We start from the raw sequence: 24943 nt of genomic DNA, 5'->3' as shown, positions 1-24943 counted from the left end.
ATTAATAAGATAATACTAAATAAAAATAATAATAAATAGTAAATAAAAAATAATAATAATAATAAATAGTAAATAAATATATAATGGCTAATTCTATTTATATTTTCATAATGAAAAACATGAAGAGTTTCAACTTCATAAACTTTATTTAAACTTGCAAAGATCACCAAAATTAAAGAAAATCTAAATAACTCCTAAACTAGATCCTATAATTTATGTATCCTACTATAAGTCCTCACAAATAGCCTCAACAGCTAGCCTCTTCACCATATTTCCACAGTTTGTTGGCCCAAATGTTTTTTCTGAAACATCAATGGAGCATGAATCCTTGCCAACACATGCCTATAAAATCCATAGAACAAAAGCAATTAAATTAATAATCATCATATATCATACTTTCTTCGGCCTTAATTATAAATAAAAGTTTATTTTTCAAATTTATTGAATAACTGATATATCTGATCGATAATATATATCAAATACACCGGTCATCCAATAAATTTAAAAAATAATTTTTTTACTTATAATTAAAGATGAATTAGTATATATTAAATGTGAAGAAACAAGTAAAATTTATTAAAAACTTACATTTTTCACAAAGGACAAAGAATCATTAATACTTTCACAATTGCCCTTAGTGAATGATCCACATACACCTTGTGGATTGCCAAAACTTGCAAACTTTATATCCAAGATAGAACGACCATGGCAGGACAATTCCAATGTCTTATTTTCATAGGCATTTCCACAAGCAGTTCCAACAATAACTGTTTGGAAATTTACTTGTGATGGATTACCACCAATTTCCTCAAACAAAACTAATGTGTTCACACCATCTTCAATAAAGTCACGAGGAACATGGTACCTAAATTATTCAAAATAACATATTAATTGTCACACATTTATATAAAAAAATTAATAACAAAAATATATTAGATTGAAACCGAAGGAGTACAAAGAGTATAAGAAGTACTCGAAATCAACCAACAAAGCAAATAACAAAAAGGAAAGAGACAAATACATACATCGGATATGAAAACTAGTAAGTACAAACAAGGAGAAAAAACGGAACAAGCACGAACAACATTGTCACGCAATGGAGAACCAGAAGCACACTATATTGTCTAGAGTAACAAAAATCAGACAACCAAACAAACCAAGCACAATCCGCTACCCTAGTCCACCCGACAAAACACTATCGGCCCATCCTCAACACGTTCATTACTTACTCATAGAAAGTACATGAATGACCAAAGATTATACCAATAAACCATTGTGGAGAATAAAATAATAATTGATTAACAAGATATAAAAGTGTATGAGATATGAGAATGTCAACTAACCATCTTTGTGAGGGTTTGCCACAATTGGTAACACATTTTGTGTCGGTATATTCACCACGATAGTCACAAGGATCATCACTACAACCATCTTCATCTGCATTATAACTAGGCCAAATTCGACCAAGAGAATGACCATTCACCCAAGCATAACCTTTTCCCATACCTTGCAAGTCAACCACAATAGGGTCTGATCCTAGAGGAGGTTGGAAAGTTGTCTACAAATCATAAACAAACACAAATTTGAATTTTTAGTCAAAAAAAAAAATAAAAAAAAACTAATCCAATTTTTTTTTTTCTTTAGCAGTTTAGTGACCAGAGTTTCACTTTAGAATTTCATCGCTTAAGGTGAAACTCTGGCGCTTGCATATTGCAATGTTTCTATCAACTGAGTTATGATTAGAGGACTAAAAAGAAATTGATTTACCTTGTACCAAGTGAACATCCTATTAATGGGTAGATGATGAGATTGCCATTTGGAAGATGCAAAGAGTGAATCTTGACTGAAGAAATTGTTTTCCCAACCATGTAACCCTACTTTGTATGTCCACTTGTGTGATGATAGATCTTTAATTATGGTCTCATCACCATTTTTACCAATAATCTCGATAGGACTAACAAGTCCATCTTGCCATTTATCAAATTCTTTCCCATAATTCTATTATTTAAAAAAAAAAATAGAAAAGTTATCATCCATTCAATAATAACAAAAAATAGCTCGTTAAAATTCCGTTACCACTACAAGAAAAGTGGGCTGTAACATCAAAATTTTAGCGTCACGACACTTACAATATTAGAGTAACAGTTATGTCTGTTCAATGGTATAGTCGCTATTTAACAACACTGATTTAAATAATTATAATTATGGAACATGATTTTGGAATGTTTTATACCTGAAGTCCTACGGTAACACTAAGAAGACTGATATCATTCCTGCCATGCCTCAACTTTAGTTTAGTCTCAAATTGATCATTGTGAATTCCATATGTAGCCCAATGGGAACCTGTTGATAAACAAATTATAGAAATCATGACACTTAGATAATGTTACAATATAATGTTACATTTAATTAGCATCTGTTACATTACCAATATGTTCTCCATTGACAAATGCATGAATTACATGGCCAGTGCCATTAATCCTAAGAGTCATATTTTTTGTCCAAACTGGATCCTTATGATCAATATCAAGCCTATCATTAAAAGATGAATAAATTATTGTTAGTGATTCACATTTGAATTAAGGAACAAAGAGAGATGAAAATTAGAGAGAAAATTAAGAGGGTATCATCACTATGCCACTACATTATGTACCCACAGTCTTAGTTTATTCCATATAAACAGTGATTCGAATGTGCTTAAAATACATGGTTGAGAGATAAAATCGTCTGATGTGGCTTATGCAGCCGTACATATGAATGAAAATCACACCACAATTGCAGTGTGATACGGTTACAGAGGCTACCATATTAGCAATATTACAGCCGCAACGGCGGACTGCAATTTAAAACCATGGATTAATTACCTTGTCATGTACCAAAGGTAGTCACTGGAATCATTAGCAACATTTTTTTGATCAACAATTGTATTTTGAAAGACATTTGATTTCCCCAACAGAGCACTATGAACATTCTCTGCTCTCCATACCCACTTCAAACCCTTTGGTTCATCTTCAGCTTTGTTTTTTCTCTTTACCATGATGGATGTTTGAACATTTATCTGATTATCAAAATAGTCATAATCAATTAATAACACAACTAGCATGTGATCTTAATTTGAATAATTTGAACTGAAAAAGGAGAACTTTTTTTTTTGTAACACCAACACTTCTAATCAAAAGAGTGTCAGTATTCAACACTAGTACATGTATTAGACATGTCAGTAGTAATGTATTATATCCGGTGTTCGTGTATGTGTTTATATGTCATAGTATGAAAATTACCTTGGCAGTGTTATACTCTTCAGTTTGACAGTTAGGAAGAAGACTGACAGACCATGCAGGAACATTATATGTATTTCCTCTAAATGTTACCGTGGCATCTGTGGTAGTGTTGCTGTTGGTCAAGAAGCAACTTGATGAACCATTTGTTGCATAAATAGTAGCCTACAAATTGAAAGCATATAATAAATAATAATAATAATAATAATAATAATAATAATGTGTCATTATAAATGTTCTTGCTCCTAAAGGATAACATAACATAATACACAATCATGTAAATGAGATTGTTTTTTCATTCATTTTACCTTCACATAGTTTCCTAAATCAGTTTTAGATACGTTTCCATTAGTAAGACTATTCTCCATTGACTTCAAAACCATGTGAAGTTCTTTTAGGTGACCCCATTTTGGTTGTGCAATGTTTCCTGCAAAAATTTTAAACAAACATTTATTTTGTGAAAATCTAAAGATAACAAATTCTAATCTAAGATAAAAATAAATTGATGTAGTCACCGTTTAATTTGCTACAAATTATAAGAAAATTAATATATTCAATAATTAGAGCTTAATTTTTATAGAATGTAATATTAATGTATTTGGTCCATATTATAAATTACATACATTAAACATTTTTTTTTTTGAGTTAGGTAGTCTAGTGATTAGAAATTTCACATAAAATGCTATGTTACTATCAACTGAACTAAACTCACTGGACAAATACATAAATATTCTATAAACCTTAAAGATTAACTTTGTTTTTTAAAAGGACCACAGAGATAAAAAAAAAAGTAGTTTTTTTTTATTTTAAAATAATATAAAATTGTAACAAAAAGCTCCAAATTGATGTAGGTACCATATTCATCAAGAGGGGCATCATAATCATATGAAGTGGTAATGTATGGTCCACCAGCTGTTCTACCAAAGTTAGTTCCACCATGATACTGAAAAAATAAAAATTTATATGTACATGAAAAAGTTATCTTCAATATTATCTAAAAATATCCAAAAAAAATTAATAATTTGGACTCTAATTTTTTTTACCATATAGTAGTTTTGGAATGTGCCTCCGGTTTCAAAAAACCTTGCCACTGAATAGGCAACATCTTCTGTAGTTCGATGTGGATCTTTCCCACCCCAGTTCTTGAACCTTTAAAAAAAAATTAATTGAAAAATAAGTTTTTCAAAAAATTATGCTACTACTAAAAATAATTTTATTCTATTATTAAAGATAAGTAAGTTGATCAAATTAAATAGATAATAGATGATTCAAACATACCAGCCAACCCAATTTTCAGTCCACATCTTGGGACTATTAGGATTATTGGGCTCAAAGTCATGACAATACCATCCATTACAAGTATTGATCTAGAATTCAATTAATAAAAATATTGTTAGTTTCGATATAATAATTCTCAAATACTAATCCTTATAAGAAAAAGTTATATTTGATGTATAATGTACCAAAAAAATAAATTATTTAATGTATTTAGTCTATAATATGAATCAGATGTCATAAACATTGTATGAATTTTCTTATAATAATGACCGGAAAAAGTATTAAATTTAATTTTTTTTAATGAAAAGATTATTATTTTTTAAAATTATAAAACATAAACATACCATTGGTTGAGGAGCATCAGGTTGTTGGCACATAATCCATGGGACACCAATGTTGAACGACTCAGCCATCTTAGCACACCAATCTATATAAGCTTTACCATCATCCCCATAAACAGACATAACATTCCCATACTCATTCTCAATCTGTTGTTATATATGAATAATTATTATCAAGTAGTATATAATTAGTACATAAACTTAGCATAATATATATTAAAATATTTAATTAATTAACTAATTACCTGAGATAGAATTATGGGACCACCTTGTGAAGCAAAAAGTTTCTCCTTTTGTACCATATTCACAATCAAAGTAGTGAAATTTTGCATTTCATCCTAAAGACCAAAATCACCAAAGAGTAAGAAATAATATTTCACTAAGAAAAAACTAAACCTCAATTGTGTCATAATAAACTTAAGAACATTATTTTTTTTGAAACAGAATTAAAAAAAATTAACTATTTACCATATAGACTTTATTTGCCGTCCTAATCTCGACGCCAGGAAGATTGTGAACCCACACAGGAATTCCTCTAAACACAAAAATTAAGAATTTATTGTCATAATCAAACAAAGTTGATTTTGAATTTTGAAAATTTCAAAACATGAAACAAAAAATCACCCAAATAGGGTTTAAGGTTAAACTAAATAAAAGTCAGAATAAGTTCGATCCTGTACTCCATTATTAAAAATAAAATCACAATTAAATTTAATTTAATTTACCCATAATTCCATTCAGCACAAACATAAGGGCCAATGCGAAGCACAGCAAAAAGTCCTTCATCTTGAATAGTCTTGAGAAATCTAATGAGATCATTATTGCCACTAAAATCATACTCACGACGAATTGGTTCATGTGCATTCCAAAAAACATATGTTTCAATTGCATCCAATCCACCTTCTTTAGCTTTTTTAATCAAATCAGGCCACATCTAATAATATAAAATAAGTAAACAACATTTTAATTAACTTATTTAATTAATAACTACTTCCTCCCGTCATAATTATAAGAAAAAAAAATCATATTTTAGATTCATTAAAAAACTGATGTATTTTATTTAGGTTACATACATCAGTTTCCAATTAACCTAAAAGTGATATTTTGCTTATATTAGTGATATGAGGGAATACATATATAAATATAGATGATCAAAGAAAATAAAGATGAAATTATTATATTCGCCGTTGAACCAGATTGTTAGAAAAAAAAAATTATTATAGTGACCTGAGGTGTGCTTCTAGGATAATGAATTGATCCAGAAATAAGAACTCTTCTTTTTCCATCAATTTTGATGGCTCTTCCATCATGAGTTACTTCAACTGCATTAGTGACTAAGAAAATAAAACAAAGTAACAAAGAAACGTACACAAAATATTTTTGGGAAGCCATGTTTATTTGTGAATTGTTTGCTCAGTGTGTTTCAGAATGAAGTAGTGTCGGGATCTTATATAGCATGGTAAAATTACATTAAATTTGTATTCATTCTTATCCATAAAAAATTATGTTTATCGTATAAGCAGTGAATATCCTTTGTTTGAATGGTTTTTATCTGGATGATTACCAATTTTTTTTTAAAGGAATCTGGATATGTATCATTATACGGTTGAAAGTGGATAATTTTAATAAGTCACAAATAGTATTTAATATAAAAAATTTAATAAACATGCAGAATTTATTTATCAAAATAGCAAATGTATTATTAAATAAAAAAAAAAAAAACAGAATTTAATCGAGTGTGTCATTCTCAACTTTTTTCTCAAGCAACAAATTCACAAGTGTCATTATTTTGTATGGGATTACTAAAAAAAATTACTTCTGGAAACAAAAAAAAAAACTCTTAATAAGGAGAATGTATTTTTACTAAAAAACGAGGTATATCATTATCAAAAAAAAAAAAAAAACGAGGTATATTCCGAATCTGTTACAATAATTAATAATTTAGCACTCTGTTCTTATCCTCAAACACGCCAACCAATAAAGCGACAAAAACATAAACTTATCATCCAAGTCAAGCCATTCCCAAAAGGGTATCTTCGTCATTCCACTTCATCTCCAACCATTTATACTTGTCATCTTCCACGAACAAATCGCTTCCAATTTCTTCATCATTACCAAATTCTTATACAATCAATATATATATAATAAAATAATAATAATAGCCTAATTCACATTAATAATCATTACTCTAATAATAATCGAATTAAATTCATTCATTCTATTTTTTTCATTTTTCATTTTTCAATTCTTAATTCTTAATTCTTGGAATTCCTGCGGTGTTCAAATTTTTGTGAAACGCTGCAGCAATGGGAACATGGTGGGGTGAAAACGACGTCGTTGAAGATGAAGATATAGATATTGATGTTTGTGTTGCCGCCGATGGTGATTTATGGGTTAGCGTTGGTTCCGCCGGTGCTCCGATCGGAAAATTCAGCGTTGAAAGTGAACATGATTTGGCTAATATGGTTACCGATTTTTTAGAAAATGCTGGAAGTTTTGGTGCTGATTCTTGGTGTAGTAGTGATAGCGAATCTTGTCTCTCTGATTTTTCTCATCTTGCTGAAAAAATTCAGGTAATTATCATTATCAATTGTTAGAATTATTCATTTTTTTGTTGTTGTTGAATTTAATTTTGAATTTTTTTTATAGGTTTTTTGTTTGTGATTTTGTTTCAATTCAAAATTTAAAATGATAATTATGAAAGTGTTTTATGTGTCAATTTAGAAGTTACCATATATATATGTGATAGATTTTATGTGTTAATTATCTGGTTTCATATTTTAGCTTAACTTTGGCAGCAGAATCTTTTTTATATAGTTTGGGAGAATAAAATAATTTTTGTATATGTGGTTTAAATTAATTTCTATGGATATATATATAGTAGGGAATCTCCTACCCAATCTGAAATGAGTTTTCATTTATGATGGATCTTTCCCAGGAAGTAGTTGGAGGCAACTCATCAATGATGAGTTCAACCAAGATAGATATAAAGATTTCAATAAAATTCAAAGATTTTGAATTAAAAGAATTGAAACATAATTATTATGATTATTTATCTCAAATACAAAGTTATGTTCCTTTTGTAAAATGGTTTGTTAAATATTTTCATAACAGAGTTAAAAGTGAAATTATGGTTTTACAAAATAAGAATTGGAATACCCATAGTGGAGAGATTATAATTTCTCCTTTCCCTCCTGAACAAACTATAAGTTTAGGAAAGAATCTTGAAGCTACAGCTTATTTAAACCTCCAGAATCAGAAAGTTGAGAATGATTATATTACTCTCAAAGAACTAAATGCAATAATTAAATCTCAGAATTACACTAATTAAAAGGATGGTGGGATAATATAATTAGTCTTGAAGAAAAACTTGCTATTTTAGAAGCTAAAAAATTAGATCTATCAACAGGCGGCATCATAGGAGATGAAGATGCTGTAAATACATTATATACAATTACCAAACACTTTGTAGGAGATCCAGCTCAAATACAGGATAGAGCTGCAGATCAATTAACAAACCTTTATTGTCCTACAATGAGTGATTATCGTTGGTATAAAGATATGTTTTTATCAAAATTATGTAATAGACCTGATGGTGGTGCTGATTATTGGAAAGAACGATTTATAGCAGGATTACCTAGGTTATTAGCAGAAAAGGTTAGGATGGCTATTAAAGCTAAGAGTAATGGAGTTATTCCTTACTCTATATTAACTTTTGGACAAATATCCAGCCAAATTATAGAAACTGGAATAGGAATTTGTACAGACTTTAAAATACAAAATAAAATTAAATCTGAGGTAACTCAAAGTAAAAGGGAATTAGGTTCCTTATGTGAACAATTTGGAAGAGAGCCCATTAGAGCCCCTAGTAAAAAGGTTAAGAAAAATTATACTAAAAACTCTAACAATTATAAACCTTATAAAAACGAAAACCCCATTACAGAAAAAATAAAGAACCTTCTGAAGGTAAATCTTATAAAAAATCTAAAGGAAAGAAGAAAACATTTCAAAATGATAAATCTGATAAATCTGATATTAAATGTTTTAAGTGTGGACGTTTTGGTCATTATGCAAAAACTTGCCGTGTTAAACAAAAAATTAACGAAATTCATAAATTAGACATCAGTGATCAGTTAAAAGAAAATCTTATTAATGTATTAAAAGATATTATGTTAAATGATACCTCATCTATTAGCTCTGAAGAATCTTCTTATGAAGAAGATGACCTTAATCAAATATTAACCAGTTCCGAATCAGAAATTAGTTCTGAAGAAGACTGTTGTTTAGGAGCTGAATTATGTACTTGCGATAAATGTATTAAAGGTATAAATGTAATTACTAGTGATCAAGCTACTACCTTAATAAGTATATTAAAAGATATGCCTGAATCTTCACAAAAGGAAGAATTCATGTTACAAATTAAAAACATGATAGATCGTGAAGAAAAGAACAAAAACACAGTTCAAAAAATAGAATTTAAAGAAATCATGAATAGATTTAAACCTATTATTACTCCCCCAATAACTATTAAAGATTTACAAAATGAAATATCGCTCATGAAACAAGAAATAGATTTATTAAAAGTAAAAGATTTAGAGCTAGAAGTTAAATACCTAGAATTAAAAGGAAAACAAATTATAAATAATGAAGTTGGAACTTCGAATATTAGGCAAGATATAGATGATCCCCCCTATATTGCCACTCTAAATAGAATGATTACACATAAATGGCTTTGTCCAATTACTTTACTTGTTAAAGATCAACGATTTGATCTAGTAGCGTTAATAGATTCTGGTGCAGATATGAACTGTATCCAAGAAGGATTAATACCTACAAAATTTTATGAAAAAACTTTACAAGGATTAAGTGGTGCAGGAGGTCATAAATTACAAGTTCAATATAAATTAACATATGCTAAGATCTGTAAAGATCATGTTTGTTATAAAACTCATTTTTTATTAGTAAAAAACATACATCAACATATTATTCTAGGTACACCTTTTCTTTCATTATTATACCATTTTACAGTCTCTCATGAGGCTATCACTTCAAATGCCCTGGGAAGGGAAGTTATATTTAAATTTTTCGAAACACCCAGAATTAAAGATTTAAATACTGTTCAAAATCTTTCTACATCTACAATTAATTTAATTTCTCAAAAGAAAAACATATTAATATGCTAAATAAAGAAATTCATATAAAAGGATAGAAAGCCAGTTAGAATCTAAAAATATAAAAGACAAAATTATTCTATTACAACAACGTTTTGAAAAGGAAATATGTTCTGAACATCCCAATGCCTTTTGGGATAGGAAGAAGCATATTGTATCATTACCTTATGAACCTAACTTTAATGAAAGGTCTATACCCACGAAGGCAAGACCAATTCAAATGAATCAACAATATTTAGAGTATTGTAGAAAAGAAATTAAAGATTATTTAGATAAAAAATTAATTAGACCAAGTAAATCTCCGTGGAGTTGTACAGGATTTTATGTTAATAATCCAGGAGAATTAGAGAGAGGTGCTCCCAGATTAGTTATTAATTATAAACCCTTAAATAAAGTGCTTCAATGGATTAGATATCCCATTCCTAATAAAAAATATTTAATAGGACGATTATCTAATTCGATTATATTTTCTAAATTTGATTTAAAGTCAGGATATTATCAAATTCAATTAGAAGAAAAAGATAAGTATAAAACTGCTTTTGTAGTTCCCTTCGGTCATTATGAATGGAATGTAATGCCTCTAGGATTAAAAAATGCTCCTAGTGAATTCCAACATATTATGAATGATATATTAAATGATTATCAAGAATTTTCTATTGTCTATTTAGATGACATATTAGTATTTTCCAAATCTCTAAATGAACATTTTGATCACTTAGAGAAATTCTTTGAAATCATTAAAAACAATGGATTAGTTTTATCAGCTAGAAAAATGAAATTATTCCAAGTTAATGTAAGATTTTTAGGATTTAATATATATCAAGGAACTATTACTCCCATTAGTAGAGCTATAGAATTTGGAGATAAATTCCCAGATGTATTAAAAGATAAAACTCAATTACAAAGATTTTTAGGATGTGTAAATTATGTGGCTGACTTTATTCCCAACATTAGAATCATTTGTTTACCTTTGTTCAAAAGACTTAAGAAGAATCCTCCCCCATGGGATGATACCATGAGTCAAAGTATTAGACAAATTAAGCAACTAGTTAAAAGATTACCCTGCTTAGGAATCCCAGATCCCCAAGCCTTTCTTATAGTAGAAACTGATTCCTCTGAGTTAGGATTTGGAGGAATATTAAAACAAAAATTACCTGAGTCATCCTTAGAACAAGTGGTTAGGTATTATTCTGGAACCTGGAATCCGGCACAACTAAATTACAGTACTATTAAAAAAGAAGTTTTAGCTATTGTTTTATGTATTACTAAATTTCAAGATGATTTATTTTCAAAGAAATTTTTATTAAGATCTGATTGTAAGGCTGCAAAAGAAGTTTTACAAAAGGATGTTAAAAATTTAGTTTCCAAACATATTTTTGCCAGATGGCAAGCTTTATTATCATGTTTTGATTTTGATATAGAACATATTAAAGGAGAAAAGAATTCATTACCAGATTATCTTACCAGAGAATTTTTACAGGGAAAATGAGTAAAAAAGACAGTTATGGCCCTCCTCTTGAGGAGTCCAAAAAGGTTATTACAGCAAAACAAGCATTACAGAATTCATCGGCTTCTACTTCATTATCAACTCAAAATAAATTCACTCCATTAACCCCTTTGGCCTTACCAGCCTTTTATCCCTCTTCATCACCTAGAGGTATTAGGCCATCATTAAATTCAAAATTAGTTTCGCCATTAACCTTTGCTTTAAATACTCCTTCCTCATTAACTACCCCTTCAAGGACCCCAGATAAATTACCTTTCTACACCCCCCAGATTCATTATCTTGTCCTTTCTTGGAAAAAGATTATAAGAAGATTCTTTTTCTGTTGGAACCAGAATTTAATTCCAATGGATCATTACTACAAATTACTTCCAAATTCTTCCCTCAAGGTTTTCATTACTTACCCTCTCACCCAGGAAAGTCCAGATTATTTTATGAGTTTATTTTAGTGGATACTGAGTCCATTGATATAACTCATACTTTTGATAAGAATGATAAAAGTAAAATTATTTTTTCAAAATTTAAAATTTTAAAAATATTATCACCTTATGATTGGAAGGCTCATCCTTCTCATACCAGGAGCTTCACTAGACGTTTTACTCCCCAGAATTACTCATATTATGATTACATGGAAGCCTGGTCCAATATGTTATATTATCAACCATTTGATCATTCTTGGTTCATCTGGTTTAAGAAAGACTTCCCCCTTAAATTCCCATTATGGTTTATTAAATGGTTCCATGAATGGGGCCCAGAAAACAATATTTATCCAGATTTTGCAGCTATAGCTTTTGAATCATTTAGCTCAAGAATTAATGTACCAGATCATTTAAAGGTATTAGCTTTTCATGCTACTTTCGGAATTTCGTGGATTACTTCATGGACTTTCAAAAAAGAATTATCAGTTCCAAATGCCAACATCTTCTGGATCGTTCGGAGCATAAGAATTAAATGGTGGAACAAATTTAACCCCGATTTAATTAAATCACAAGTATTACAAGATTGGTTCAATAAAAATCCTAAGTGCCTCGTTCCCAAAGAGGCCACAGAAAAAGAAGAAGAATTCTTAGCTGAAAAATCAAAATTTTTGGCCGATTTATCTTCTTCGACCAACAAAAAAGAATTTTTAAAGAAATTACAAGTAGCAATTTCGAAGTCAGACATCAACAACGATGAAGACTCGGGAGATTCGTCTCAAAGCCTAACCAGGGATAATGGAGACGATTGTTATGGGATTATAGATCTACAGGATTAAAGAATTATTGGTTCAAGCAGCATTATTAAATTTGTGGCCGACAAGATTATATGGGAATCTTTACTTTTCAAAAAGATAGATTCGTGGCAGACATCATTATTATTACTTTTGACTTTTTTGTAAAGGTTATTTGTTTGTATTAGAAATAATTGCCATGTAATTATTTAGTTTTAACTGACAGCTGTCAGTATAGGCTCTTCCTTCCTCTCTATAAAAGGAAGTTTAGTTTTCATTATGGATCATCGAAAAATTCTCGAAGAGGAACAATCTGAGGAATTCTAGAGATCCAATATCTTGTAAGCATCTTATATTTGAATAAAAAATGTTTTGTTATAATTTCTTCTTTCTTATATTAACTTTTCAAATCGTATATTATTTTATAGCACAGCTGCGACGTACTGTAGCATTTTCGTCTTATTCTAATTCTACATATTTTCATATTTAGACCTTTCATTAAAGTTAGGTTCATAAGGTAATGATACAATATGCTTCTTCCTATCCCAAAAGGCATTGGGATGTTCAGAACATATTTCCTTTTCAAAACGTTGTTGTAATAGAATAATTTTGTCTTTTATATTTTTAGATTCTAACTGGCTTTCTATCCTTTTATATTGAATTTCTTTATTTAGCATATTAATATGTTTTTTCTTTTGAGAAATTAAATTAATTGTAGATGTAGAAAGATTTTGAACAGTATTTAAATCTTTAATTCTGGGTGTTTCGAAAGATTTAAATATAACTTCCCTTCCCAGGGCATTTGAAGTGATAGCCTCATGAGAGACTGTAAAAGGGTATAATAATGAAAGAAAAGGTGTACCTAGAATAATATGTTGATGTATGTTTTTTACTAATAAAAAATGAGTTTTATAACAAACATGATCTTTACAGATCTTAGCATCTGTTAATTTATATTGAACTTGTAATTTATGACCTCCTGCACCACTTAATCCTTGTAAAGTTTTTTCATAAAATTTTGTAGGTATTAATCCTTCTTGGATACAGTTCATATCTGCACCAGAATCTATTAACGCTACTAGATCAAATCGTTGATCTTTAACAAGTAAAGTAATTGGACAAAGCCATTTATGTGTAATCATTCTATTTAGAGTGGCAATATAGGGGGGATCATCTATATCTTGCCTAATATTCGAAGTTCCAACTTCATTATTTATAATTTGTTTTCCTTTTAATTCTAGGTATTTAACTTCTAGCTCTAAATCTTTTACTTTTAATAAATCTATTTCTTGTTTCATGAGCGATATTTCATTTTGTAAATCTTTAATAGTTATTGGGGGAGTAATAATAGGTTTAAATCTATTCATGATTTCTTTAAATTCTATTTTTTGAACTGTGTTTTTGTTCTTTTCTTCACGATCTATCATGTTTTTAATTTGTAACATGAATTCTTCCTTTTGTGAAGATTCAGGCATATCTTTTAATATACTTATTAAGGTAGTAGCTTGATCACTAGTAATTACATTTATACCTTTAATACATTTATCGCAAGTACATAATTCAGCTCCTAAACAACAGTCTTCTTCAGAACTAATTTCTGATTCGGAACTGGTTAATATTTGATTAAGGTCATCTTCTTCATAAGAAGATTCTCCAGAGCTAATAGATGAGGTATCATTTAACATAATATCTTTTAATAAATTAATAAGATTTTCTTTTAACTGATCACTGATGTCTAATTTATGAATTTCGTTAATTTTTTGTTTAACACGGCAAGTTTTTGCATAATGACCAAAACATCCACACTTAAAACATTTAATATCAGATTTATCATTTTGAAATGTTTTCTTCTTTCCTTTAGATTTTTTATAAGATTTACCTACAGAAGGTTCTTTATTTTTTCTGTAATGGGGTTTTCGTTTTTTATGAGGTTTATAATTGTTAGAGTTTTTAGTGTAATTTTTCTTAACCTTTTTACTAGGGGCTCTAATGGGCTCTATTCCAAATTGTTCACAGAAGGAACCTAATTCCCTTTTACTTTGAGTTACCTCAGATTTAATTTTATTTTGTATTTTAAAGTCTGTACAAATTCCTATTCCAGTTTCTATAATTTGGCTGGATATTTGTCCAAAAGTTAATATAGAGTAAGGAATAACTCCATTACTCTTAGCTTTAATAGCCATCCTAACCTTTTCTGCTAATAACCTAGGTAATCCTGCTATAAATCGTTCTTTCCAATAATCAGCACCACCATCAGGTCTATTACATAATTTTGATAAAAACATATCTTTATACCAACGATAATCACTCATTGTAGGACAATAAAGGTTTGCTAATTGATCTGCAGCTCTATCCTGTATTTGAGCTGGATCTCCTACAAAGTGTTTGGTAATTGTATATAATAAAGTATTTACAGCATCTTCATCTCCTATGATGCCTGTTGATGGATCTAATTTTTTAGCTTCAAAGATAGCAAGTTTTTCTTCAGGACTAATTATATTATCCCACCATCCTTTTAATTGTCCAGTAAAACCAGTAATTATTAATATGGCAGCCTTTTTATCTGAATTATCACCTATTGATTTAAAAGCTGTTGCTGCCATGGTCATTTCCTGAATGGTATTTAATATATTTTGTTCACTATGACCATCTATGTTCCATTCTATAATTGAATTACCGCTGTAAGAGCTGGCAACCATGTCTCTAGCTTCTTCAAATTGAAGATCTGGAAAACTAGGTCTAGGATAATAGTTTCTTGTTCTTCCTTGATAACCCATTTGTTTTCTAATTCTATTAATCTCAGAGTTATCCTCACTCTTTTCTAATATATTTACTTGGGCTTTTGCTTTCCCATTAATAGATAAATCAGATAATTTTTTCATAAGATTATCTACTATTTTATCTTGTCTAGGCCCTAATTTAACTTCGCTTAAATCCTTCTCAGGGACATTAATCAATTTGTATATAGGTCTTTGTGGATCTAAAGGAAAATCCTTATAAGACTCTATTTTATTATTTGTAAGAGGAGTATGAGACATCTGAGTCTCTACTCTATCTAACTGATCTGCTATGGTGCTTAATATGGTGTTTGAAAAATTCAGCTGAGACTGAACTTTTCCTATATCAGCGTTTTTCGGTGATTTAAAGGGATAAGCTTCTAAGGATACATTATGACTTTCTATCTTAATGGCTTCTAATGGAGGATGAACAGATTCAACAGTTTTATTGGTTAATTGGTTAATGTTGTCCATTTTTTAGCAGTTTTTGTTGTAACATTCAAATAATTTGTTTGTACGAAAGGATTAATTATTTTTTGTTCTATACAATATTCTTCAAACCAAGTGAAGAAATAAACATTAATTCTTTTATTTCTAATATAATCATAAAATCTGTTAAGATAATAAGGAGTTTGTAATTTCTCAAAAGTATCAAAGTACCAATCTCTTTTTTCTTTATTATAATCTGCTTCAAAGTCTTCTCTAATCCAAGCTTTATCTATTTCAAACTCTTCTTCTAATTCTATAACATTAAGAATTTGTGAGGCCGTAGGAGACATCGGAGGAGAATCATTTCTTCCTTCAGTCTCATAGATAGGCTGGGGAATATTAGGAGTAAAATCAACCCCTGCTAAATTAATATTAATGGTAGAATCTATAGATCTTCTAGAGCTTGTACTAGCTCTACTACTAACAGGTTCTTCAATCCTCATAGATTGACTTCTATTCATTCTGATCCTAATGCTACCATCATTTTCTAATATAAATTGTCTAGGTTGTCTAGACTCTAATTTTGGGGGAGGCATTATATCCTGTAATATCCATTCCTCTGGTAATTTTTGTCTTAAGTCAGAAGCTTTTAATCTTTTAGGTGTAGTAATATTTGATCGTCTTAAATTAGCTTCTACAATAATGGTTTCGTTCTTCGGCGAACTTCTAATTGCTTTAAAATTGTAATTAATATTTGAAACTTTATATTTAATTCTATGACATACATCTATATTGGCAACTCCTTCATTAAATAAGTCATCCATACATTGAATATTAATTACTAATGATGTAGGTGTGAAACTATCTGTTAAGTTCATAGAGTAATTAGGATAACAGTTAAAATAAACTGGTCCATCATTTAAATTTGATTCAAGAATAGCTATTATAGATTCAGGAAATGTTTTAATTCTGCTATCTCTTAATACCAGTAATATTGGAGTATTTAATCCTAATTTATGTAGAGGTTTTACCGCTACTTGAATTAATCCTAAATGAATATAACGAAAGCCTTGTTTTACATGTTCTTCTATTAATTTTTCATTTAATAAATTAATAGTTTCCCGTTGATGGGTTATAGATTTTGATGATTCTATAGTTTGAGTAATACTATGTGCTCTAAAGTTATCAAACATACTTGATTTATAAATTTCTTTATAACTGATTTCAGGTAATTTCCAATTCTGTAATTTGTTTTCAATTTCAGCTATTTCTAATTCATGGTTTTGATATCTATCTTGGTCACTTCTAGTTTCTAATTCGTGGGGTGATAATCCAGAAGTAACTATGGCACGATCTCTCCTAGAAGATCCTAGTTCACTTAAAGTTCTAAGTATTCTAGACGTACTTCTTGTTTTCTTTATTTTTATTTTCTTTTCTTAACGAGAACACCAACGGACTCAAAAGGTTGCAGGAACACCACCTAACTCCTCTCCTGGGATTTTTAACGGGCTTACCAACACAACTATCCGGGCTTACCAACGCTAGGAAATAGAAAAAAACAAATAAGAAAATAAGGAGTAAATCTTAGTTTACGAAAAACCTTAATTAAACTTTAATCTCTAAGAGACCTCTTTCGAGGCTCTGATACCATAATGGCTGGATCATAATTATATATTATTTGTTCAAGGCAAAACATAATCCATAATGTAATATGATCAAAAGTGGGAAGATCATCAAGAAATAAATCTAGATCAGTTGTTTTGTAAAATACGATTTGAAAAGTTAATATAAGAAAGAAGAAATTATAATAAAACATTTTTATTCAAATATAAAATGCTTACAAGATATAGGATCTCTAGAATTCTTCAGATTGTTCCTCTTTGAGAATTTTTCGATGATCCCTAACATAAACTACACTTCCTTTTATAGATGAGAAGGAAGCTCCTAGACTTAAGGTACTGACAGCTGTCAGTTACACCTAAATAATTACATATTGATAAAGTTTGAATACATAATGGTCAAAAGTAGACAATAATATTGCTTGCCACGATACTAACTTTAACTAAAGTAAAGATTCCAATATAATCTTGTCGGCCATAATTCTAATAATACTGTCTGCTGCAATAATTGCTTAATCTTGAAGATCTATTATTCCAAAACAGTCATCTCCATTATTAGGGGCTGAACTTTGAGATGATCCAACAGAATCATCATCATTGTTAATATCTGATTCTGAAATAGCAGCTTGTAATTTCTTCAATAATTCTTTCTTGTTGGAAGAAGACGATAAATCAGCCAAAAATTTTGATTTTTCGGCCAGGAACTCACTTTCTTTTTCAGTATCTAATCCTTTAACGAGATATTTGGGATGTTTAGAAAACCAGTTTTGTAAGACTTGATTTTTAATAAGATCTGGATTAAACTTATTCCATCATTTAACTCTAATGCATCTGATAATCCAAAAAATATTACTATCTGGCACTGATAATTCTTTTCTAAATGTCCACGAAGTAATCCAAGAAATTCCAAATGAAGCATGGAAGATTAATATTTTTAAATGATCTGGAAACTTAATTTCTCTGCTGAAATTCTCAAAGGCTTGAGCTGCAAAGTCTGGGTAAATGCTAACATCTGGTCCCCATTCATGAAACCATTTAACGAACCAAAAAGGGAATTTAAGAGGGAAATCTTTTTTAAACCAAATGAACCAAGAATGGTCAAAGGGTTGATAATACAACATATTGTTTCAGGCATCCATATAATCGAAATAGGAATAGTGTTGAGGTGAGAACCGTCTAGAGAAACTTTTTGTAGTAGAAGGATGAGCCTTCCAGTCCGAAGGAGATAATATCTTTAGAATTTTAAATTTAGAGAAAATAATTTTGTTTTTGTCATTCTTATCATAAGTGTGAGTTATATCAATGGATTCAGTATCCACTAAAATAAACTCATAAAATAACCGAGTCTTTTCTGGACTTGAGGGTAAGTAATGGAACCCTGAAGGGAAAAATTTTGAAGTAATTTGTAGTAAGGAGCCTTCAGAATTATATTCTGGTTCAACCAGGAAAAGAATCTTTTTATAATCTTTTTCTATGAAGAGACAAGATAATGAATCTGGAGGTGTATAAAAAGGTAATTTTTCAGGGGTTTTTGGTGGGTTATTTAATGCTGATGGAGTGCTTAATGCAAAGGTTAGTGGAGAAACTAATTTGGAATTTAATGATGGTCTAATGGCTCTAGGTGAGTAAGATGATGAGGATGGGTAAAAAGCTGGTAAGGCTAAAGGGGTTAATGGAGTAAATTTGTTCTGTAGGGGAGTTGACGAAGCTGGGTTTTGTAATACCTGTTTTGCTGTACTAACTCTTTTTGATGCCTCCTCGAGAGGAGGGCCATAATTATCTTTTTTGCTCATTGTTACTTTTTCCCTGTAAAAATTCTCTGGTAAGAAAATCTGGTAGAGAATTCTTTTCTCCTTTAATATGTTCTATGTCAAAATCAAAACATGATAATAAAGCTTGCCATCTGGCAAAAATATGTTTGGAAACTAAATTTTTAACATCCTTTTGTAAAACTTCTTTTGCAGCCTTACAATCAGATCTTAATAAAAATTTCTTTGAAAATAAATCATCTTGAAATTTAGTAATACATAAAACAATAGCTAAAACTTCTTTTTTGATAGTACTGTAATTTAGTTGTGCCGGATTCCAGGTTCCTGAATAATATCTAACAACTTGTTCTATAGATGACTCTGGTAATCTTTGTTTTAATATTCCTCCAAATCCTATATCAGAGGAATCAGTTTCTACTATAAGAAAAGCTTGGGGATCTGGGATTCCTAAGCAGGGTAGCCTTCTAATCAGTTGCTTAATTTGTCTGATGCTTTGACTCATGGATTCATCCCATGGGGGATCAAAACCATTATTAAATGAAAAACATATTACTAGAAGAACAATTTATATTAAGTTACAATAGGCTTATAATTAATCCTTTCATACAAACAAGTTATTTGAATGTTACTACAAAAACTGCTAAAAAATGGACAACATTAACCAATAAAACTGTTGAATCTGTTCATCCTCCATTAGAAGCTATTAAGATAGAAAGTCATAATATACCCTTAGAAGCTTATCCCTTTAAATCACCAGAAAATGCTGATATAGGAAAAGTTCAGTCTCAGCTGAATTTTTCAAATACCATATTAAGCACCATAGCAGATCAGTTAGATAGAGTAGAGACTCAAATGTCTCATACTCCTCTTACCAATAACAAAATAGAGTCTTACAAGGATTTTCCTTTAGATCCGCAAAGACCTATATATAAATTGATCAATGTCCCTGAGAAGGATTTAAGCGAAGTTAAATTAGGGCCTAGAAAAGATGAATTAGTAGATAATCTTATGAAGAAATTATCTGATTTATCTATTAAAGGGAAAGCAAAAGCACAAGTAAATATATTAGAGAAGAATGAAGATAATTATGAGATTAATAGAATTAGAAAACACATGGGTTACCAAGGAAAAACGAGAAACTATTATCCTAGACCTAGTTTTCCGGATCTTCAATTTGAAGAAGCTAGAGACATGGTTGCCAGCTCTTACAGCGGTAATTCAATTATAGAATGGAACATAGATGGACATAGTGAACAAAATATATTAAATACCATTCAAGAGATGACCATGGCAGCTACAGCTTTTAAATCAATAGGTGAAAATTCAGATAAAAAAGCTGCTATATTAATAATTACTGGTTTTACTGGACAATTAAAAGGATGGTGGGATAATATAATTAGTCCTGAGGAAAAACTTGCTATCTTAGAAGCTAAAAATTAGATCCAACAACAGGCGTCTTAGGAGATGAAGATGCTGTAAATACTTTATTATATACAATTACCAAACACTTTGTAGGGGATCCAGCTCAAATACAGGATAGAGCTGCAGATCAATTAGCAAACTTTTATTGTCCTACAATGAGTGATTATCGATGGTATAAAGATATGTTTTTATCAAAATTATGTAATAGACCTGATGGTGGGGCTGATTATTGGAAAGAACGATTTATAGCAGGATTACCTAGATTATTAGCAGAAAAAGTTAGAATGGCCATTAAAGCTAAGAGTAATGGAGTCATTCCTTACTCTATATTAACTTTTGGACAAATATCTAGCCAAATTATAGAAACTGGAATAGGAATTTGTACAGATTTTAAAATTCAGAATAAAATTAAATCTGAGATAAAAAATTTCTTTGATAATAAATCATCTTGAAATTTAGTAATACATAAAACAATAGCTAAAACTTCTTTTTTGATAGTACTGTAATTTAGTTGTGCCGGATTCCAGGTTCCTGAATAATATCTAACAACTTGTTCTATAGATGACTCTGGTAATCTTTGTTTTAATATTCCTCCAAATCCTATATCAGAGGAATCAGTTTCTACTATAAGAAAAGCTTGGGGATCTGGGATTCCTAATTAAGCAGGGTAGCCTTCTAATCAGTTGCTTAATTTGTCTGATACTTTGACTCATGGATTCATCCCATGGGGGTGGATTCTTTTTAAGCCTCTTAAATAAGGGTAAACAAATGATCCTAATGTTGGGAATAAAGTCAGCCACATAATTTACACATCCTAAAAATCTTTGTAATTGAGTTTTATCTTTTAATATATATATATATATATATATATCAGCAGAAAGATTATGTTTGCTTTTGTCATTCTCTTTTGTCTTGAATAAACGAATTGCTTGTTGCATAATATATTCATATAGAAGTTAATTAGAAGGCAAAATTACACCACATGTCCTTTATCTTTTTTTTTTTGTAACACTTTGGTCCTTTATCTTTTTTTTGTAACACTTTGATCCTTTATCTTTTATTTGTAACATTTTAGTCCTTTATTTTTTTTATTTGTAACACTTTAGTCCTTTTTTTTGTAACAGTTCGGTCCTTTATCTTTTTTTATTTGTAACACTTTGGTCCTTTATTTTTTATAAATAAATAAGATAAGGACCAAAGTGTTACAAAAAAAAAAGATAAAGGACCAAATTGTTACAAAAAAAACATAAAGGACCAAACTGTTACAAAAAAATAAGATAAAGGACCTGTAGTGTAATTTTGCCTAATTATAATGAACATTCGTGACTGTTAAAGAAGCGCTGAACATGAATGTCTTATTATCCTATAAGGAGAAACTGTACTAGTTTTATATTTTCCTTTTCTTTCTAATTTTCTGTTAAATCAGTGGGCAATATATTCAAGTTGACATGCAAATCACTTTGCAAATTAGATGATACAAGAAAATGAGATGAGAACTTTCAAATAGGGCCTGATCTTATTCCAGCTAATATTTAACTCTCAAGAAAATTGATCAGAATTGAATTCCTACGTATACAATTTGCTTACTCGTGAGTTGTGACTCCAGCAGAAATTTCACTCAAGAAGACTGAACAATGCTGGGATTTTCATATGGTGAAGTATTTCTTTTGCTGGGAGCCACTGCTGATCTAATTGGTTGGTTCATGCTATTTTTTACTTCTGTTTATCATATGGAAGATTTAATAAATTAATAGTAACAATGTAAATTGTTTATCTGCAAAATTGATGTTTAATAGGTCCAAAGGATTTGCCAATCATATCCAGAACAGCAGGGAGGCTAGCTGGGAGGGCTGTTGGATATGTACAATTGGCCCGTGGACAGATCGAGCTGCGATGCTGGATGAAATTGTGGATTATGCTGCATATTTGTACTTTCTTCATGGATTTCACATTTGATTTTGTTTGATTTCTATCCTGTTAGGTCTAAATTTATGATTAATGTTAGCTTGAATGGGATTTGTTGTTATTTCTGTTAAGCCTGTTTACCTTTGCCTTTTGACCTCTCACCCTTGGTCCCTTAGTAATCATTATTTTGTTGGGATTCAACTGGTAATTATGAGCCTGAGATGCCACTTTGGTATGGGGCCCATTAGCCACTGGATTTTATTCCCGATGACCGGTGGATATCAAATACAACCAAATGATACTATTTTCGTGCGATATTATTGCTACTTTAACTAACCAATAATATCCAACTATCCAATGCCCAAGGGTCTTTGGCTGTGGATTCAATTGTCTTTCACCAATAATACATATAATTTCCAATGTGTGAATAGTAAAACCAATTTATAGTTTTCAACAAAAAAAGTCAACAGTTTCAGTATTTCTGTTGACACATATATGGAGTACATGCATATTGCTGTTCGTATATGAAAGTGAAAACAAGGCTCTTTATTGGATCAGAATGTAAATTTTTGTCAACAACATGAAACTAAAAATGCTGAAGATTTCCAATGATTGTTAATTCATCTATCTTTCAGGTTTTGAGCATGAGTAGATTGGGTGGAGCCGGTGCAGTGGCGCCACTGGTCACTGACATCCCATTATCGTCAGTCGAGGTAATTATTCAAACTGTCACTGGCATGATTTTGTTTCTCTCTCCAAACAATTTATCAAATTTAGTATTGATCAGGAAGAAGGAAGTGAGAGTGGGAGAAACCAACCAGCTTGGGAAAAGTGGTCTAATGATGGCACAGAAAAGCAAGTAGCTAAGCTCATGGAAGAAAATGTAGGGGCTGCGATGCAGTTTCTTCAATCAAAGGCATCAGCAATATACCAATCACAACCGTCAGACAACTCCAGTATAGTTAAGCCTGAAACTACTCCTCCTCCATAGACATAGCTCCGGTGATGCATGGCGCACCATAGTGGTCCCTAACCTCCTTAATTTTAGTCATTGATTTGCATCAAGTTTCATTCAAAGTAGGATGCCATAGTCTTTTCTTTTTTGCAGTTGTTTCAGCTTTTGTCAATACAAGGTTGATTGTCAATACCTAAAAAATGCAAGCAGACCCTATCTAGTCTATGAAAATTTTCTTGTAAAGGGAAAAAGCATGTCAAAATTCATTTGATATGCTTTTCCTTTTTGTATAAAAAATGATGGAGGTTAGTGGAAGGTGATGTAAGTGCTTTGATAGTGGGGTTTTTAGTTTTTTGTAGTGGGATGTGGGACCTTGTAAAAGGTTAGGGTGGTGTCCATATTTTCAATAGTGATGTAACTCTAGAGGTTAAGTGCAATGGATAATGGTTGCTTTAAGAATGCTGGTGTTGCAAAGTCCAGAAGAAAATGATGATGCTTTTTGTTTATTTGAGGTTTGTGTGTGAGCGTGAGTTTATTTCAAAAAAGTAATTTGACTTCTTTCTATAATGGAAGGAGAGATGGAATAACAAGTAATGTGCTCTCCTAACCCCAATTCACATCAACAAGCTATAGCCTAATTCTTGAGTATTGACTCTCAACTCAAGTGACAGAAACCTTGCTTAAAAACTCTTGTGTGCGATATGGATGTGAGATATGAATAGAAAAATATGTTATATTGTCAGAACGATGTGGCTTGTCTGTTGATTATTGGATTGGAGTGGAGGAGAGTGGTCATTTTTATTACTTTTCCATCTTGATAAGCAATATAATTTTTTATTTTTTTAAAAAATATATTTTTATAAAAAAAATTTAGAGTTCGGTTAAAAAGTAAAGAAAATCTGACTAGGAAATTTTCCATTCAAGAATTAAACTCGGTTCCAAACAGTTTAATTTTTGGTGAAATTTATTATCAATTTGAACTTGATCACTGTATTATATAAATATTATACAGTATGTTGGTAAGTGATAAAAAGTATCTAATTTGGAAATATATGGAAGAGGTCCTTATGTTTGTCTTCTATGTAAGCGGATGTATGTTATTGTTTACTGTGATTTTATTTTCTTTTAGTTTACTGTGAATTCTACTGATCGCTTTTCAGTTACCTTATTTTCTTGGGGTTGAATGGATAGTTCAACCGATTGAATTTGTTGAGTTATAGGAGTTTGAGGTTCAAGTTTAAATTTCGGTAAGATGTATAAAAAAACTAACATAACAATTTACCAT

The 24943-nt window shown here is 30.2% G+C and overlaps 3 protein-coding genes across 6 annotated transcripts in view; 1 reads left to right on the top strand and 2 right to left on the bottom strand.

The window, feature by feature from the left end:
* LOC123902702 (sec-independent protein translocase protein TatB-like) overlaps window positions 1–24943 on the bottom strand; it is a 61326-nt gene that overhangs the window by 32313 nt on the left and 4070 nt on the right. The window lies entirely within an intron of this gene.
* On the bottom strand, window positions 74–6522 carry LOC123902693 (beta-galactosidase 15-like). The gene is made up of 17 exons (XM_045952481.1): window positions 6125–6522; window positions 5623–5831; window positions 5366–5432; window positions 5143–5235; window positions 4901–5044; window positions 4557–4645; window positions 4322–4427; window positions 4134–4221; window positions 3587–3705; window positions 3282–3443; window positions 2865–3058; window positions 2429–2532; window positions 2234–2343; window positions 1768–1998; window positions 1344–1558; window positions 589–865; window positions 74–342 (listed from the first exon to the last, which is right to left on the bottom strand). The coding sequence occupies exons 1-17, from the start codon at window positions 6287–6289 to the stop codon at window positions 226–228; spliced, it is 2490 nt and encodes an 829-aa protein (XP_045808437.1). The 5' UTR covers window positions 6290–6522; the 3' UTR covers window positions 74–225.
* On the top strand, window positions 6954–24117 carry LOC123902748 (transcription factor UNE12-like). 3 transcript variants are annotated; one of them, XM_045952543.1, is made up of 5 exons: window positions 6954–7470; window positions 22408–22493; window positions 22595–22758; window positions 23339–23416; window positions 23491–24117. In XM_045952543.1, exons 2-5 carry the CDS (start codon window positions 22433–22435, stop codon window positions 23692–23694), a joined length of 507 nt encoding a protein of 168 aa, XP_045808499.1. In that variant the 5' UTR covers window positions 6954–7470; window positions 22408–22432; the 3' UTR covers window positions 23695–24117. The 3 variants fall into 3 exon arrangements, with proteins under 3 accessions (XP_045808499.1, XP_045808503.1, XP_045808494.1); XM_045952547.1 differs by having other exon boundaries at window positions 22405–22493; XM_045952538.1 differs by lacking the exon at window positions 6954–7470 and having other exon boundaries at window positions 22111–22493.

The sequence above is a fragment of the Trifolium pratense genome, linkage group LG1 (assembly GCF_020283565.1).
Source record: "Trifolium pratense cultivar HEN17-A07 linkage group LG1, ARS_RC_1.1, whole genome shotgun sequence".
Taxonomy (NCBI): domain Eukaryota; kingdom Viridiplantae; phylum Streptophyta; class Magnoliopsida; order Fabales; family Fabaceae; genus Trifolium; species Trifolium pratense.
The sequence above is the reverse complement of the archived record's forward strand: the minus strand, read 5'-3'. Positions and strand labels throughout refer to the sequence as shown.